The 18,742-nt window shown below is 61.5% G+C and overlaps 2 protein-coding genes across 5 annotated transcripts in view; both read left to right on the top strand.

Annotated features, from left to right (window-relative positions):
• Positions 1–8,309, top strand: part of NF2 (neurofibromin 2) — a 49,142-nt gene extending 40,833 nt beyond the window's left edge. For 2 of the 4 annotated variants that reach the window (XM_027669567.1, XM_027669570.1), the window contains one exon: positions 6,672–8,309. In XM_027669567.1, the coding sequence (XP_027525368.1) occupies positions 6,672–6,722 (51 nt within the window). In that variant the 3' untranslated portion in view covers positions 6,723–8,309. Of the gene's footprint in view, positions 1–5,472; positions 6,629–6,671 lie in introns of those variants that run through there. The other 2 variants (XM_027669569.1, XM_027669572.1) reach the window with 2 other exon arrangements.
• An 8,957-nt stretch (positions 8,310–17,266) lies between these two features.
• CABP7 (calcium binding protein 7) overlaps positions 17,267–18,742 on the top strand; it is a 12,442-nt gene continuing 10,966 nt past the window's right edge. Inside the window, exon 1 of the mRNA XM_027669597.1 lies at positions 17,267–17,782. Coding sequence (XP_027525398.1) covers positions 17,674–17,782 — 109 coding nt within the window. The 5' untranslated portion in view covers positions 17,267–17,673. The remainder of the gene's footprint in view (positions 17,783–18,742) is intronic.

Raw genomic sequence — 18,742 nt, 5'->3', positions numbered from 1 at the left:
GAGGCAGGGGATGCTTTACCCAGAAATGATCAGCACAGGTTTGTGCTGTTCTCGACAGGACCAGCCCTTCCAGGGGCTGTAAATCCCTGCTTGTGCCAGCTCTGGGGGCTGCAGGTGTTCCCAAGGGGCTGGAAAAAGGTGATCCTGCAGGTCTGGACCCCCTTGGGGGAGGTGTTGGATATCTTAGGGAAGGCTGGCCATGGATGGAACCCACTGTCCCGTCCTGTCTGGCTTGAGGAACTCCACGGCAGGTGAATTTGGAATGAAATCCACTTGTGGGCTCAACATGAGGAGGTGAAATGAAGCCCTGGCAGTTTGTGGGAAGACGATTCCAGCAGCTGGGAGCGGTGCAGTGCCTGGGAGGAGCCCCCCTAATGAAAGCAGCTGCACAGCGAGGCTGCAGTGTGACCTCTGGGGTTTGTTGCCTGCCTTTGAAGACGCCCGCGAAGTTTTTCATGTTTAATTACGTGGTTAACATGCTAATCCCTTTTTATGAGCTCTGTGGGCACAGCACAAGCACCTCATGGGGAAGCTGCTCTCCCTTCTCCGAGTGCTCCCCGCCGTGGGCTGGAGCTGTGGCTCCAGCTGGCTCGGATTCAGGAGGGTTTGTCACTTAGGCTGTGGCAGAGGGTGAAAAACCCACTTCTTCCTCGTATCCTCTGCTGCAGGAAAGCTCCCAGGACAGGCTGCTAGAACACAATCAGGTCTTTGATTCCAGTTGCTTTCTTCTTGCATAGTCATGCTTATTTACTGGGATTTAAGCCCTTTGAAGTATCCAGGCAAGGAGCAAATCTCCACGCCTGTTCCCAGACAAGCGGCTTTGTCGTTGAGCCTCTGGCCCTTCCACAGCCAGGCCTGGCCTCTCCTGCCAGGTTCTCACGTGGCTCCCAGCCCTGCCCAGGCACAGCAGCTCCAGGACTGGAGCTCCCTCCTGGGGCAGCACTTTTGGGGATCGTGTGGATCCCGCTGGCTCCTGTCCTGGCTCTGATCCTGGTCGTGGTGCTTGGGTGATGGGCATCATGAGGATGCTGCCAGGGCTGGAGCCCCTCTGCTCTGGAGCCAGGCTGGGAGAGCTGGGGGGGGTTCACCTGGACAAGAGAAGGCTCCAGGGAGAGCTGAGAGCCCCTTTTGGGGCCTAAAGGGGCTCCAGGAGAGCTGGAGAGGGACTGGGGACAAGGGATGGAGGGACAGGACAAGGGGAATGACTTCACAGTGCCAGAGGGCAGGGAGAGATGGGAGATTGGGAAGGAATTGTTGGCTGTGAGGGTGGGGAGCCCTTGGCCCAGGTTTCCCAGAGAAGCTGTGGCTGCCCCTGGATCCCTGGAAGTGTCCAAGGCCAGGTTGGAGCAACCTGGGCTGGTGGAAGGTGTCCCTGCCCATGGCAGGGGGTGGCACTGGATGATTTTAAAGGTCCCTTTCAACCCAACCCATTCTGTGATTCTGTGAATGCCGGATTTTCTCCTGTCATTGAGGCTCTTGGGGTTGGCTGAGCTGCCCCAAATCTGCTCAGCTGGGGGTCTCTCCATCATGAACAGTTGTGTTCCACCACTTTCCTACAGGCACAGCGTCTCCTCCTCGGGTTTAGGGGACGAGCAGCTCCCAGCTGGAAGCACAGGGGGGTGAGCAAGGCAGAGCTCAGGGGATTCATCTTTCCTCCTGCCACCTTGGGGCTGTGCTCTGTCCTTGTGAGGACACTGGTGAGTTAGTGATGGCCCTGCTGGCTGAGTCTGTCACACAGACAGGATGTGCCACCCCCAAATGTCATGAGGCTCCTTCATCATCTGGACAGGCAGAAGGTTTTTGGGAGGCTGATGCCGGGTCAGACACCTTCCCTCTCCCTGTTTTCCTGGGAGCTGTGTGCTGAGGATCACTGACACCTGGCCCTCAAGGACTTCACAAGTCTTGGGGGGTCTCTGTCATCTCCTGGGGACTCCTTTCCTCTGGAACTCTGCCCCTCTGGATCAGCAGATTTCCCTGTGTGAAATGGGTCTATTTTGCTCCAGTGTTTGGTGAGGAGAAGGAGGATGTTGTTGTGCCCCTGGAGCCTCATCCAGCACAGGGAAGGGACCAGCACAGGGAATGCTGCGGGAAGGGCAAAAGAAGGAAGCCTGGGTGGGACAGAGCAGACTGAGCTGCCCATGGATGGGTCCATCCCTCCCTGTGGATCCCAGGACAGGGATGAGGTGCTGTTCAGGCTCCTGCAGAGCTGTGTAATCCAGTCCCACCAGGACAGGGAAGGCTGTGTGCTGCAGAGAGGACATTGCACCATCAAGGGACTTCCAGGAGCAGCAGCACTGGAGTTTCCCATTGCCCTGGGAGCTGTGAGGTTGGAGAGGATGAGTGAGGATCCCATCTTCTCACCCTGCCTGGTACCTGTCTGGGGTGCAGGTGAGAGCCAGGAGACACCAGCTGAGCAGAGCAGCTCTGGGAACACATTTTCCAAGTGCAGGAGGAGATGGAGGCCCATCCCACGTCGGCCTTGCCTACCCCACCCCCCCACGTGTGAGAGGCCACATCCCTTCCAAGTTCATTTTCCTTTGGGTTTTCCTTTGGGTTCTCCTCGGAGCCAGGAAGCAAAGCTCCCAGGCAGTTAAACTGGGACACAGGCAGCCTCCTTTCCTTGTTTACAGGGAACGGGAGGAAAGTGGGAAACGTCAGGGCTATCAGCTATTTCTGTGGCAGCCTTTGAAAAGCGTTTCCTTCACACGGAGCGTCATCGTCTCCTTTCAAACGGGCTCATCAAAGCGTCGGGGGCTGGGGGACAGTTGTGCTCGGGAGACAAGGAACGGCAGCGTGGGAGGGAGCCGGGAGGTGGGGACTGGGAAGGGGGTGGGGAGGGGAAAACGGAAGAGTTGTGGAATCGGAGGGTTTGGGTTCGAAAGTAAAAGTGGGAATTGAAAAGTCCAGCTGGCCGGTGGGACTGGGGAGTGGGCAGGGCTGGAGAGAAGGGCACCAGGGCGGCGAGTGGGGAATAAATCAGCGGCGCTGGGGGATGGCTCAGCAGGGAATGTGGATCTCCTTCCCACCAGCAGGAAGACATCCCACGTCCCGGCATTGCATGGTGCCCCTGGGGGGTCACTCCCTCCTCCAGCCCGGCCAGGCTGCAGGATAAACAAGGACACACAAGGAAATGAGCCTTATTAAACCTTTGTCTGTCAGGGGAGGCCTGGGAGCAGGTTGATGTGATTTGCAGCCCCTTCCCCTGCCCGTCGGGAGGGTCCCAGCTCCGGGGGGCTCGCGGGAGCCCCGGGGGGGTCCCTCTATGGGGTTTTCCCAGCCCCCAGAAGTTGTGTGCCTGCGGTTATTGGGTTACCTGCTCCAAACCGCCGGTGCCTGTGAGGCACTTATTGGGTTGCTTCGGTTTGTTTGTTTTTCCTAAATCAAATCAGTCCGGCAGTGCTGGGTAACAGCAGGCTCAGAGGAGCCCCAGCACAGGAATGCAGGGAGTGGGACTCTTCCCTTCCTCACATCTTGATTCATTCCAGCTCTGGCCGCTTAATTGCGCTGCCTCCTCTCTCCCTCTAAATTTTCCTTGATGGCTCTGGTAGAGCATCGGGAGCCCACCCTCCCTCCTGCAGGAAGGAGATTATCATAATACTGCTTGTAAATCAATTTTTTTCTTCCTTTTCTCCGCACTGACGAGAATGTAACTCCCTCTTAATCACCCTGCACAGCGTTACGCTACGGGGAGGGATATTTATTTCCCCTTGCCTGGAACAGGGGATGCAGAGGCTGTGGAGAGTTTTTGGAGGTGCTGGAGGCCTTTCCCCTCATGGATTGTGGAGAGGCCGGCACAGGGTGATGCTCTCCTACTTGCTTTCATGTCCTAAAAAAAAAAAAAAAATATAGGAAAACTGGTTGTTCCGTGTGTGAGGGAGTGGGATTTCCCTGCAGGGAGCTCCCCTCGCCCGCCGGCACTGCCGGCTGGGATGAGTCAGGCTGCCCCAGGAGCTCCCCCGGGCTCTTCCCATCGTCCCCCAGCACATCCCTCGGGTCTGGATGGGAGCAAGGACAGCCCTGCCTCTGCTCCACAGCCAGGAAAACAACAATGAAAGAAAGAAAAAAAGGAGAGGGAGCGTTTTCCCTCCAGGCACAGCAGAGCATCCCCGGTGCACAGTCTGTGTGCAGTCAGGAGCAGTCCTGATTCCCTGTCTGCTGATTCCTGTGCTTGGATGCAGTTGGATGTGAGGAGGCAGCTGCCTGAAGCTGCTGAGCTGATTCTGGTCCCTGTTGGAAGGGACCTTAAAGCTCATCTCATCCCACTCCCTGCTGTGGGCAGGGACACCTTCCACTATCCCAGGTTGCTCCAGCCTGGCCTTGGACACTTCCAGGGATGGGGCAGCCACAGCTTCTCTGGGCAAACCTGTGCCAGGGCCTCTCCACCCGCCCAGGGATGAATCCCTGTGGTCTGTGTCTTTCTGGCCACTGCTGGGATCCTGTGATCCACAGGGCATGGCCCTCTTGGGACGTCTGTGCTCACACCTTTCCACAGGACCCCATCTCATCAAGATCCATCTTTGCTCCCACTCCCTCTATGCCCAGAGCTGGGCTGCTCTTCCTGTGCCTCAGTTTCCCTGGATAGGTAACAGAAGCACCACTGAGCATGTCGGGAGCCTTGGAATGTCACGGATGAAAGCACCATGTGAAGGGGCAGGGCTGGATCTCTCCTTTCTCCTTGTGCCTGGATATCCTGGAGCTCTGCCTCCGCCTGCTTCCCAGAGCTGGGAGCTGAGGCAGACACAGCTTCGGGCTCAGGACCTCAAAAGCACATGGGGGGTTAATGGAGAGCTGTAGCCACAGGCAGAGCAGGCTGGAAAGAGTCAGATTCCTTGATAAGCCTGAGGGGAACATCTTCCCTCTGCTCTGGAGCAGTTGGAGCTGGCTCTGTTCTTTCCTCCAGCTGGGTTTGCTGGGGGGGATCTGGGGGGCATCTCCTCTTGCTGGGATTTAATGGAGTGAACTCCTGTGGGCTGGGGGAGGGTGGGAGGCTCTGCGTCCCCAGCCAGGCTACGGAAGGGCCTTGGGAAGGAGATGGATGGCAGATGGATCATAGAATCATGGAATGGTTTGGGTGGGTTGGGACCTCAAAGCTCATCCCATTCCAGCCCCTGGCATGGGCAGGGATACCTCCCACTAGCCCAGGTTGCTCCAAGCCCCGTCCAGCCTGGCCTCAAACACTTCCAGGGATCCAGGGGCAGCCACAGCTTCTCCGGACAACCTGTGCCAGGGCCTCACCACCCTCACAGCCAGGAATTCCTTCCCAGTACCCCATCTCACCCTGCCCTCTGGCCATGGGAAGCCATTCCTTGTGTCCTGTCCCTCCAGATCCTTGTCCCATGTCCCTCTCCAGCTCTCCTGGAGCCCCTTTAGGCCCTGGAACACTTCCAGGGATGGGCCTTCCTGTGGGATGGCCCCATCAGAGGCTCTGGCAGCAACCTGGAGCTCTCCACTCGTTTTTTTTCCCTTTTCCAGACTTAGGCAAAATGCTGCCCATGGCACACAGCCCCTATCCCACCTCTGTCCCAGCTCTGGAGGGGACACTGGAGCAGCCCAGGGATGCTGAGGAGGAGGAGGAGAACCAGCCCTGGCCCAGGAGCTGCTGCCAACAAAGATTCTTAAGCCCCTGCAGAAATTTCCTCTGCAAGACAGATCTGTTTTTCCAAGTGGCATTAGAGCTGTGAAGGAATTACTGAGGAAAGGCCATGGGGGAGAAGCAGGGAGGGGGGGAAGCGCCTGACGGCTCCGTTGAGGGGCTTAACTCACTGGAAGGTGATCCCAGGATTCCTGTTTCAGCAAAACCGGCATTCCCAGCGGAAGCACCATGCTTAATCCAGCTGAAAAGAAGCCTTGGCAATTAGCCTGCTGCTTTGGCAAACTCCTGGTGATCCAGCAGCTGGCTGGGAGGTGGCACTTCCCCCGGCACGCTCCGTTGGGTGGTTGTCTGTAAATCCCAGGATTTCTTCCTCTTTCATCTCCTTTGGCCCATTAGCAAATGGGCTCCCGGCTCCTCCGTGGGGTGTTATTTTTGGGATCGCCTTGCTATTGCTGCAGGAAAGCTTTCCAAGGGTTTCCAAGTCCTTCAAGGCCTTGGCTGCAAGGACAGTCCTGCGAGCGAGGGCTCTGCGGCTCCAGCGGGATGGATGGAGCGGGACAGGGAGGAGATCCTGGGACGCTGGAGAGGCTGCATGGACCACACCAGGCACACGTGGTGGGATGGGATTGGAAGTGAGCAGGGACAGAGGATGGTCCCTGTTTGGTGACAGGGACACGTGTCCAGGGGCTGTTGGAGCCCTGGGTTTGGAGACGAGTGTGGTTCTCCCTCAGCTCATGGGTGGTTCTCCTCCAGCTTCCCAAGATCCCTGTGTGCTCCCCACCACCAGGAGCCCCAGGACTGGCTCCTTTGGTCCAGCCTCCCGTGTATCCCACATCCTGGAAGCCTCAGCCACGCTAATGACCTTGATGTACCCTTTGTCCCCCCTGCCCCGCTTCGCCCTCGGGCTGTGCTTGCTGTGGTGGGGGCTGCACGACCTGGGCTCCCTTGGCACCCCGGCTCCGCCCCCCCTGCTGTTCCCAGAGGGATACAGGCAGCGGCTCCCTCCTGCCCAGCCCGGGACTCCCCGGGGGTGAAGCTGGGCCGGGCCCCCCCCTCACCTGGCTCTGCTCTCTTCCAGCTCACCCTGCAGAGCACCAAGTCCCGCGTGGCCTTCTTCGAGGAGCTCTAGGAGGTGTCCTGCCGCTCCGCACCGCTGCTGCTTCCCGACGGCTCCCGGAGCCTGGCCCGGGGCCGGGGGGTCCCCGCGGGGCCGGGGGGCTGGGCACCACCCCGGGCCCCCTGGGTGCTCCAGCCCCCGCACCCCGCCGGCCCCGGGGCTGCCCACGGACTGGGTGATGTTCTCTAGCTTAGTGTCCCTTCAGCCTCCCCCCTCACACTCTGTTTTCCCGGGGTTTTCCAGCTTTTCTCTTACTTTTTTCTAGCACAGCTTCTAGGCTCGGCCCTCCGGGCTTTTCCCCGGTGCCAGGGTAGGGGCTGTGGTTGTGCCCCCCCAGCCTGGCAGCCAGCAGAGGAGCGTGCCCAAGGCTCTCCCTGGCAGGGATGACATCCCTCCAGATTGCCTTCTCCTGCTGGCCCTGGAGCTCCGTGTTTCAGCCTAGAGCCCTGTGTGCCTGCTCTGAAGCCCCTTGTGCCAGCCCAGAGCACCGTGTGCCAGCCCTGGAGCCTCATGTGCCAGCCTGGAGCCCTATGACCTCTGGGGTCCCATGTGCTGGTCCTGGAGCCTCACTCATGTGGTGGCCTGGAGCTGTGTGTGCCAGCCTGGAGTTGTGTGTGCTGGCCCTGGAGCCTCCCGTGCCAGCTTTGGGGTCCCATGAGCCGGCCCTGGAGTTCCATGTGCCGGTCCCAAGAGCCCTGATCCAGCCCTGGAGCCCCGTGTGCCTGTTCCAAGCCCCGTGTGCCAGCCCAGAGCCCCGTGTGCCCTCCCGTGCCCGGAGCTCCATTAGGACGCCGAGCATGTTCCAGTGGAGAGCTGTAAATCAGGGCCGGCTCTCCCAGCGCCGCCGGGGTGGGAGGCAGGAGTGGGATGACAGGGACCCGGGCCTGTGGGAATCCGGGCGGCTGCTTCCCGGGGGAGAGGAGGTGGGAGGAAGGTCTCCTCTTCTCCTCCTCCTTTTCCTCCTCCCCCTCCCTGCCAGGAATGCGGAGCGGGAGAACAGCTAGTGCCAACCAAATGAAACCTTATTTTTCCTGCAAACTGTGACAAACCCGGACAGCTTCGGGCCGGAGGGCCGCGGGCTGGGCTTTCCCTGGGTGCCTGGATCCAGCCCCTCCGATCCCCGCCCCGGGAATGCCGCTATCCCGGGCTGAGCCCGGGGCTGCCCGCTCCTGCCTGTCCCACCGCGGGTGCCTTCGCTCTGACCCCCCCGCGGGGGGAACAGGGATGCCCTGACCTTCCCTTCCTGCTTCCGTCCCAAATCCCGCCCGGCTGGAATCCTCCTTCCAGCCGCGGCTTCCCCTCCAGCAGAGCCGGTGCTGCCCCGGGGATCCTCCAGATCCCCTCGGGACCCCCAACTCCTCCCTCCCGCAGCCTCACCTGACCCACAGCCCCCCCGGAGGCTCAGCTCGGGGTTTGGCGTGGCTTAAATCCCATCCCAACCCCTTTTTATTTAAAACCTGGGATCGATTCCTTGCCCGTGGCTGCAGTTCGGATGGCTGTGGCCCGGCACAGCCGCTTTCCCACCCCCTGGACTGTTGTACTCCCGAGGAATAGCTGTTTTCTCCTGTTTTAATAAAAATTCACAGCACTAGGAGGGGAGCTGGGGTTTCTTTGCTCTTTTTTTCTTCGGGAAAAACCTCTTGAGTCCTTGGGAGGGGTTAATGGGAAGCACAGCTGGGGGCCCTCCGGCAGCTCCCACAGGATCGGGATGGGTTCTCCCTCCCCATCATTCCGGGGCTCCCGCTGTTCCTGGTCACTGCCTTCCATCCCTGCTTGAGGGAGGAGAGATTTGGGGTTCCTGGCGGGGCCGAACCCTGTGTTCGCCATTCCTGGGGCTCTGCCGATGCTTCCTGATCCCGTCCTGCCTGGAATAAAGGATACACTGCACTGACCTCAATTTTATCGTTAATCACGGATGAAACCGGCCTTGCCCAACACTCCGAGCCCAGCAAGGCCCGACCCCGGGGCTGTTCCCGGCCCCTGCTCCCTCTGGGATCGGGGATGGATGCACTCTTGATCCGCTCTCCGGCGGCAAATCCCAGGAGATTCGCGGGGACTTCTGACTGGGGCTCGTCCCCAGAGCCACGCGGGGCTGGGGGATTTTCCCCATTTTCCTTGTTTTAAGGAGGGCTGGGGGAGGTGGGATGGGATTTTGGCAGAGGGATACCGGTGGGATACCTGCGGGATTTCGGGATGGCTGGAGGCAGCGGAGGAGGGACACGAAGGGTGACCTGAATTCCCACATGGCCACTGATGACAGGAATGCAACTGGTGCTTCCTGCCCTGCCTGCATCCCAAAATGAGCCAAAAGGCTTTTCCCAGCAGCCCCTAACTGGGACAGGAGCACAGAGGGATGTACTGGGAATGTGCAGGGATGGAAGTGCAGGGATGGAAGTGCAGGGATGGATGGACCAGGGATGGACATGCACAGGGTTGGATGTGCAGGGATGGGTGTGCAGGGATGGAAGTGCAGGAGATTGATGGACTGTGGATGGATGTGCAGATGGATGTGCAGGGATGGATGCACTGGGTTGGATGTGCAGATGGATGTGCAGGGATGGAAGTGCAGGGATGGATGTGCAGGGTTTGGATGTGCACAGGGATGGACTGAGGATGGATGTACAGATGGATGTGCAGGGATGGATGCACTGGGATGGATGTGCAGATGGATGTGCAGGGATGGATGCACTGGGTTGGATGTGCAGATGGATGTGCAGGGATGGATGCACTGGGATGGATGTGCAGGTATGGAAGTGCAGGGATGGATGTGCAGGGTTTGGATGTGCACAGGGATGGACTGAGGATGGATGTACAGATGGATGTGCAGGGATGGATGCACTGGGATGGATGTGCAGGGATGGATGCACTGGGATGGATGTACAGGGATGGATGTGCAGATGGATGTGCAGGGATGGACTCACTGGGGATGCACTGGGCGCAGCCAGGGATGGATCCAGCGTGGGGGGGTCTCCTTCTGCCCTCTGGCACGGGGATCCCCACTGCTCCAAGAGGCCCTGAATGCTCAGCCCTGCACACTCACAGCCTTGCACACTCACAGCCTCGCACACTCGTGCACTGCACAGCCAAGGAATTGTGCACTCACAGCCTTGAGTGTGGGCAGGATTGTACAGACTGTACACTCGCAGCCTTACACACCCACAGCATCACACACCTGCACACTCAGCCTTGCACACTCAGCCCCTGACACACTCACAGCCTCACATTCCCAGCCTTGCACACTCACAGCTTTGCACACACAGCTTTGCACACTCCCAGCCTTGCACACCCACAACCTTGGACACTCCCAGCGTTGCCCCTCCCACCTGCAGCCCAGTGCCCGCTCCCCCCCTGCCCTCCCTGGTGCATCCCGGGCCATTCCTCCACTTCCAAAGGAAATTTCTTCCTGTTTTTTTTTCCCTTTTTCCCAGATGAACCCTTCAGGAGCTGTGGCAGCAGGTGTGGGTTGGTGGGAGCTGACTTTGCTCAAGGAAAAGAAACCACCAACCGGCCTTTCCCACGTGCCTCTCCCGATGCCTTCCCCTGCCATGCATTCCTGGGGAAGGAAATTGGGGATTTGGCCAACCCCAGGCAGCACCCGAGGGCTTTGGCAGTGGTTCTTCACTTTGGGGTCCCCAAAGCCTCCTCTACTCACATTTATTTCACTTCCCAACCGTTAAATACTCTCAAAAAATAGAACAAACCACCAAGAGCTGAGGGAAAAGCGTTGCCCATGGGAGGGGGTCACTGCTGGCACCAGGACAGAGGGGACAGAGAGTGACCTGGGGGTGGCCAGGCCAGGGCCAGCAGCCCTGGAGGGGGGTCATGGTGCTGGTTCAGAGCCCACCCAAAATGTGCACGGCTTTGGTTGGCAACTCTGCAGGAAAAGAGCTTGGAAGGGGCAGAGGGGATGGATGGGGACTGGCACAACTGTCCAGCTCCAGCTGCTGACCGCTGGTGTTCCCCACCCGTGGGTGCTGCTCCACAGCCCTGCTGTCCCCCTGCACCCCGGGGGGCTGCCCTGGCCCCGGGTGCCTCGAGGGGGTGAGATGGGAGGTTAGGGGGGAAAAGGAGACCTTGGCAAAGCCCCAGAGAGGGCTGGGGGGCTCCTGCACACGTGGGGAGTGTGTGTGCCCGAGGGAAGGGTGTTTGCATGGCACGGTGGCTCCTGGCACAGGCTGGAACCAGGAGGACCAGAACACCCCCGGGCCGTGAGTGGCTCTGCAGGGTCACCCTCCGCCCACCAGCAACGCGGTGGGGATTAGGGGAGCAGCCCCGGGGACACCCCAGCCCTGCCCTCGGGCTCCCTGATGTGCTCGGGGCACCCACCGGGTGTGCGGCTCCCCTGCAGTGACAGGGACAGTGCTGCTCCCGGGGATCCGAGCCAGACGGATCCTGCTCTTTTCCGACGGTGTCTTGAGGACGTGGGGACCTGGTTCCTTCCTCTCCGACAGCTGCCAGCCCGGCGCTGTCCCCGCCATCCTCATCCATCCCCATCCATCCCCATCCATCCCCATCCATCCCCATCCATCCCCATCCGTTCCCATCCATCCTCGCCCATCCCCGCCGGCTCTGGCTGACGGCTGGCACAGCACTGCCAGCTGTGTCCCTCCACCTTTGTCTTCCAGGGAGGAAAAGGAGGGAGAAAATGACTTTAGGAGGGAGGAGGGAGGGGAGGGGAGCCCTGGCAGGGGATGGCACCCAGGGCCACCTGCTCCCTGCAGAGACCTGGCAAACTCGGTTCTCTGTGTGGGTTAACTGGGGACGCATAGCATGAGAAACCAGAGCTTGGGAGCCCTGGCTGGGACCAGAGGGGCCTGTTCAGCCTCAGGAAGGGATAATATATGGATGCTGTGGGATCAGAAACACGTGGAGCAGAGGGGGAATTGCTGGAGCCGAGGGGGGGTGTTGGGTGAGGTGTGATGGGGTGTGGGACTGTGGGGTGGGGTGTGGGATCTTGGTGGGGTGCAGGACACTGTGAGGGGGTGCCAGACCACCCCATGGGGTGTAGGAGCACACGTGGGGTGCAGGACCCTGTAATGGGGTGCAGGACCTTGTGAAGGGGTACAGAACCACGTGTTGGGGTGCAGGATCACCCCAGGGGCTGCAGGAGGACATGGGATGGGGTGCAACACCTTGTGATGGGGTGCAGGACCTTGCAGGGGGGTGCAGGACCACGGGATGGGATGCAGGACCTTGTGATGGGGTGCAGGACCATGCAGGGGGGTGCAGGACCATGCAGGGGGGTGCAGGACCATGGGATGGGGTGCAAGGCCATGGGATGGGGTGCAGGACCATGGAATAGGGTGCAGGGCCATGGGATGGGGTGCAACATTGCCCTGGGGCCAGATCTAGAGCAGGAATGCTGGAGTCCCACTCCCATCACCTTCTTCTGCTTGGCCATGGGAACACAGGACACTGTCACAGCCCTGCTGGGATGTGCCTGCTGCCAGCCTGATGTCACTGGGCCTGGGCATCCTGGCACCAGGTGCCTTTGAGACCTGTTATCCTGGCACTGGGCACCACCAGATCTCGACATCACAACACTGGGCACCACTGGATCCTGACATCAAAGGGCATCCCACTGCCACGGGTCACAGAACCCTGGAAAGATGGAGCTGATGTCACCACTTGTCACTGTGCACCAGCAGCAGGGTGGGAGCAGAGCCTGGACTGGCCCAGCCCTGTCCCAGAGGCAAAACTCCTTGCAGGAGCCATCACCTTTCCCTTTGGGAAAGTCAGATCCCACCCGTGCTCCAGCACTCCTTCCTGGGCAGGCTGTGCTGTCCATGAGTCTCCTTTTTTCAGTTAATAAGTTTGCAAAGGTCTTTCCCTGAGGTCTCTGGGAGTTGTCTCTCCTGGTGGGAACAAGAGGAGTCACCTCTGCCCTCACCATCCTGGGCCACATCCACTCGGAGGGATGTTAAGAACAGGCTCATCTCAATTCCTCCTATTTTCCATACAGAAAAATCCCCCCTCAGCAGAATTCCTACCTCCTCCCTCAGAGGGGATATTCCCCCCCCTTCAGAACCCAAATTAAACTGAGCCCTCCGAGCCTTCCCCATTCTCCCCTCCCTCCCCTCCTGCCTGGAGCTTTGCCCGGCATTTCCCCTGAAATCCATCCCAGCGTGGGAACGGTCCCGGCCGCGCTGGGATGCGGCTCCCGGGCCCTTCCCGGGGGTTATCTCCGCTGCCCTTCCCGGGTTTCCAGGGGGCACTGGGAGCTGGCAGCCGGCGCGGCCGCTGGGATAACCTTGTGGCTCGGAACGTCGCAGCCATCCCTCTTCTCCCATCAAGCGTTCATTTAGGAAACATTCCACTAAATACCCGCCTGACAGCGCCGGCCCCGGGAGATTGATGCCTCCGGCGCCTCCGGGGCTCGGTGCCAGCAGTGACTTTAAAATGACACCACGAGACCCAGGACCCCTCTCGGTCCCTCCCGGTGCCCCGGTGAGCAGAGGGACAGTGTGGAGGACACTGTGGCACTGCCCATCCCCATTCCAGCGTCCCCACACTGTCCCAGGGAGAGTTATCCATGGGATTGTCCGGGGGGATTTGATGGCACCCAGCACGGGTTTGCACCATCCTCAGCTCTGCCGGGTTTCCCCAGCCTTGTCAGCTTTCCCATGGCTTTGGGGCATCCCCATCCCTGTGAGGGTTCCCTATCCCCATCCTCACCCACATCGCATCCCATCCCATTTCCAACCCACTCCCCATCCTCAGCCCATCTCTATTCCTGTCCTTATGCCATTCCCATTCCAATCCTCATTGTCACCCCATCTTCAACCCCATCTCGTCCCATCCTGTCTCATACAGACCCCACCCCCATCTCAATCCTCAACCTCAGCCCATCCCACCTCATCCCAATCCCAGCCCCACCTCATCCCAATCCCAGCCCCACCTCATCCCAATCCCATCTCCACCTCATCCTCATCCCATCCCCACCTCATCCCAATCCCAGCCTCATCTCATCTCAATCCTCGTCCCCATCCTAATCCTCATCTCCATCCCAATCCTCATCCCCAGCCTACCCCATCCCATCCTCATCCTCATCCCTTCCCACTTTATCCCAATCCCATCCCCACCCCAGTCCTAATCCCTCAGGGCAGGAGAGAGCCCAGGAGCCTCCATGGGCAGAGGAGGATGTGGAGCCAGGGGGGAATAAACAAGGAGCAGGTTAATTAAAGCTCAGTCAGCCCCATCCCTGTACCAGCACCACTTAGGTCCTTTTCCTTTCCCCCAAAATTCCTGGAAAAACAAGGACATTGATGTTGAACCCGGAGTGAGCGCTCCTGAGAGCGAGATCCTCCCACAGCTGCGGACAGGACACAAAATGCCAGGCCTGGATCGCGCCTCTCCCACCTCGTTAGTGGGATCAGTTAATTAGGGAAGAACCCGGGAGTGTCGGGAAGGTGCCACTGTCACTGAAGGGACGGGAAGGTGCCACTGTCACTGAAGGGACGAAGGGACAGCAGGGGGAGGTGGCACTGACCTGCTGGCAAGGCTGGTCTGAGCCCCGGAGGGGGTAAAGGGGGAATTGCGAAAAGGATCCACAAATAATGGAGGAATTATGAAGAGGAACATTCCCAACATCCCAGCGGTGTGGGAAAGGGGTAAATCCCCGGGCTGTGGCTGGGATTTGAAGCTGAAATCCCTGGGATTTGGGGATGCTGCTGCCTCCACCCCACCATCTCAGGACTGAGGTCTGAGACTCTCCCCCTAAAATCAGCGAGGGAATTCAGCACGGGGGATTATCCCAGCCTTCATCCCACGAGGGTTGTCCCAGCCTTCATCCCACGAGGAAGAGAGTGCTGTGGCCGAGCTGGGCTCCGGGGAAGCGCGGGGAGCGCTCCGACGGTGATCCCTAATGAACAAAAACCTCATCAAGCATTCAGATGCAATTAAACCATTTAATTCTCACTCCCCCCTCCCCGTGCCGCCTGCTCCCGCTCCATCCCCAGGGAGCAGGAGCCGGGATGACCGGCTGCCCCCCCATCCTTAGGGAATGATGCCCCACAGGTCACTGTCGCTGCGCAGAGAGCTCCGGTGGGGATTTGAGGGGAAAAGCCCAGAAATTGGCCGTGTTATTCCTGCTGGGATTTGGGCGGTGAGAAATTAATGAGTTTCCGCCCCGGGGTCTCCAGAGAATTAATTGGGAGGGAACTTCGTTAACATCGAGGAGCAAATTAAAAAAAAAGAAGGAGATTTTTAATCAGGCTTTGCCCTTTTGGGTTTGTTTCTCCCCAAAAGCCACTTGTTATTCTCAGCATTCCCCCCTCAAGTGCTGGGAGCTCAACCACGGTATTAGACACCGGAGATTCCCCTGGGACACAGATCCATGTGCCCCGACACCATCCCGAGCTCCGGGGGAGGGTGGAATTTTAGCAAAGTCGGAAAAATCCACCCCCAAGCCACGACCCCCAGGGAGGAAGGACCCTGCCCTGGGAGCTGAGACCCCGCAGCACCGGGAATTGCTGATCCCTGAAATCCCCCTCTCCGGAGCGCGGCCGGAGAGGGAAATTTCTCCCGATCAAAAAATGGCTTAAAGGGGACCCCAGCTGGTTAAATCCAGCGGCGGCCGCAGCGGCAGCGCTGCCTTGAAGCAGAGGTGGGATCTGGGGAGCCCCGGAGCGGGGTCCCGGCCGCTGCTCCGGCGGGAGCTGGAAGGGGCAGCGCAGGGAGGTTGGAGCTGCCCGAAAATTCCCGGCAGCGTTGGTTGGGATGGGGCCGAGCACGTGTCCGGGGCGGCTGCGGGAGGCAGGGGGCGTTCAGTGAAGGACTTGGTTGGAGCAGCAGGAGCCCCATTCCATGATTCCGGGCGTTCTTGTGGCAGTGCCAACACGAGCGGCACATCTGGAGCGGGCCCAGCCGTGCCTCGGTCTCCCCCTGGAGCATCCCTGGTGTCCGATGAGCTCCCGGGAGGTGCCGACTGTTCCCCTTTTCTCATTCCCTCATTCCCTTAGGGCTCTGGGAATGGTGTCCTTCCTGCCCCCAGCCTTCCCTCCCACCTCTGAAGGGGCCTTTGCAGCCTCCCCGTGCCACTGTCACCACTTCCAGAGGTGCCACCCTGGCACGGGGGACACCATGACCCCCAATGTCCCAGGGGGTTGGGGTCTGCTGGGACAGCCCCACCCGGGAAGGGTGGACATCAGGATTTGGGAGGGGGGATGTGCCAGGTCCTGGGAGCATCCCTTCCCATGTACTGGGGCACAGGTGGGTGTCACAGGGACACAGACACCATGGGGACATGGCCCAGTGGGGACCTGCCCTGGTGCATCAGCCCAACTGGGATTAATCACTGTCAGACTGAGAAATGAGGTGGAAAATGGGATCAAGGCTGGGGGGAAGTGGGGGGCAACTGGAAAAGGGGACAAGGATAGAGGGCTTTGCTCTCGGTCCCCCTTCCTGCCCCTTCCATGGCTCATTTTTCCCGTGGTGTGAAAGCAGCAGGTCCGGCTGTGGGGTCCCTGTCACCCCACAGCCCCCTGGGGACCTCGGGGTGACAGTGCCTCAGGGTGGTATGTGCAGGGTCTTTGTGGTGGGACAGCCCGGGATGCCAATTGTGGGGACACTGGGGTGACAACTGTCCAGGCAGGGGGTGCCACGTGCAGGGACCTAAGGGTGGTGACAGCCTGGGGTGGTGACATTCCCCAGGAACAGGGTCCATGTGTTGGGACCTCGGGGTGGCAGCTGTCTGGGTGTGGGGTGCCATGGGCAGGTGATGGCACCTTGGGATGGTGACAGCCCCAGGAACCTGTCGGGACTCTGGGATGGTGACTGCCCCTGGAGCAGGGACCTCGGGGTGGTGACAATGGGAGGACCTTGGGATGACAACTGCCTGGGGTACGGGGTGACATGTGCAGGGACCTGGGGGTAGTGACAGCCTGGGGTGATGTGTGGGGACCTCGTGGGTGACTGCCCGGGCATGAGGTGCCATGTGGAGGGACCTCAGGGTGACAACTGCCCGGGCATGGGCTGCCGCATGTGGGGCCCGCGGGGTGACACCTGCGGGGACAGGGGGTGCCACAGGGACCCCCGGCACCCCCGAGCCTCCACCCGGGGCACCAGCATCTCCCACTCCCCCTCCGGGGAGGGTTGCGGGGTGGGCTGCGGCCCGGGACGCTCCCGGGTGGCCGTGCCCCCCTCACTGCCGCACTGCCCCCCCCCTCACCGCCCCCCCTCCGGGGGAGGCCCCACCTCCCCCCGCCCCCAGCCCCATTTCCCGGGCGGGACCGTTCAAAACCCGCCCGGCGCCGCCGCTCCCCGGATTCCGCCGCCGCTTCCCGGGGCCGGGGCCGAGGATGCTCCGGCTGCCGGCGGCGCGGGGGGGGGCGGCGGGGGCGCGGCGGGGGCTGAACCGCGGCGGCTGCGAACCCCGGCCTGCCCGGGACACTTGGCGGGGAGGACGGAGAGGAGGAGGAGGAGGGAGGAGGAAGACGAAGAGGCCGCCTTCATCCTCGGCCCCGCCATGCCGGGCCCCACCGGGGAGCGTGGCCCGGTGGCAGCGGCCCCCCGGGGGCTGTGAGCGGCCCGGGGCCGGCCGAGGGGGGGGCTCAGGCGGGCGGGGGGGGGGGGGGGCCTGGGCGGAGGGGGGGCCCCGAGCGGCATGGCCAGCCCCGTCCCCCCCGCCGCCGCCGCCGCCGCTTCCACCGGGATTTAACCGGGGTTTGGATGCTTTCACCTCCCGTCTCCACTTCGGGAGGGCATGTGCGCGGGGGCAGCGGGCCGCCCCCAGCGGAGCCCCCCCGCGCCCTGACCGCACGGTGAGGGGCTCCGCCGCCAGCCCCGTCCCGCCGCCGGCCCCCGAGGACGGGGAGCGGCCCCCCCTGGCCGGTGGGTACCGGGCGGGGGGCGGCGGGTGCCGGCAACTTGTGTTCAGCGTCCGGCGGTACCGACCGGGGGGACCCCCCGCCACTCTACCCGAGGAGATTTGGGTTTAAACTTTGGGTTTTGGGGAGCCCCGAAGATGCCTTTCCACCCGGTGACGGCGGCGTTGATGTACCGGGGGATCTACACCGTCCCCAACATCCTCGCCGAGCAGCGCCCCGTGGAGATCCCCGAGGATGAACTGGAGGGTGAGCGGGTTTGGGGGGCTGCGGGAGGGCTGGGGAGGGCTGGGGGGGGGGTCGAGGATGGGGCTGCAAGGGCTGGGTGGTCGGGGGGGATGAGGGAGGCATCCCATGGGAATGTGGGGTGAGGGGGACTGGGGGAACTGGGAAGTCCATCCCGCGGGATGCGGCTGCGGAGGAGTCGGGGAGCGCGTCCCCCGGCGCCGTGGGGAGGCTGAGGGTGAGCGGGATGCGGATGGATGGATGGATGAGGAGCAGGAGGAGGAGGAGGAGGGGATGAAGGAAAGCTGGAAGGGGAGGTGTGCGGGGGTCCCGGGCCCCCGGTTGTGCCAATATGACACAGCAGGGACCGGCGGTGGTGGCGGGGGGCCGGACCCCCCCCTCCCCGGCGTGGCGGGGTGACCCCCCTCCCCGTTGTCATAATATGACAGTGGCTGGTGGCGCGGGGGGCCCGAGAGGTGGCTGTCACCCGTGTCACCCTCCCGGGTCAGGGCAACCTCACGCAGCCCCGGTGTCAGCGGGCTCCGGCCGGGAGGAGCGGCCGGCGGGGCTCTGCCCACCCGTGCCATGAGCGGGGCCGGGCTCAGCTCGCCGCCACCAGAATGGGTTTTTCCATCCCAAAAGTTTGCCGGGGTGGCAGGACGGGCACTGGTGGTCTCCGGCTTTGGAGTGTCCTCGGGGAGCCCGGGGGAGAAGGGGCTGCAGCACCCCCGGCCCCACCGCTGCCCCCAGACCCAGCACCGGGGGGAAACTGAGGCACGGGGGGTGACCCCACACGTGTCCCCAGCGTGCCTGGGGGGAGCACCCCTGGGCCCAGCACCCGGCCTGGAGCCCTCGGGGATCCCTACAGGGAAACTGAGGCAGGAGCTACGGGATTGGGGATGAGGGGAGGCCCAAAATCCATCCGGGACCAGCACGCCTGTGTGTGTGTGTGTGTGACTGTGTGTGTGTGACTGTGTGTGTGTG

Source organism: Corapipo altera, unplaced genomic scaffold (assembly GCF_003945725.1).
Source record: "Corapipo altera isolate COAL_440 unplaced genomic scaffold, ASM394572v1 162, whole genome shotgun sequence".
Lineage (NCBI taxonomy): Eukaryota > Metazoa > Chordata > Aves > Passeriformes > Pipridae > Corapipo > Corapipo altera.
Note: the sequence above shows the minus strand (reverse complement) of the source record. Positions and strands in the feature narration are given on the sequence as shown.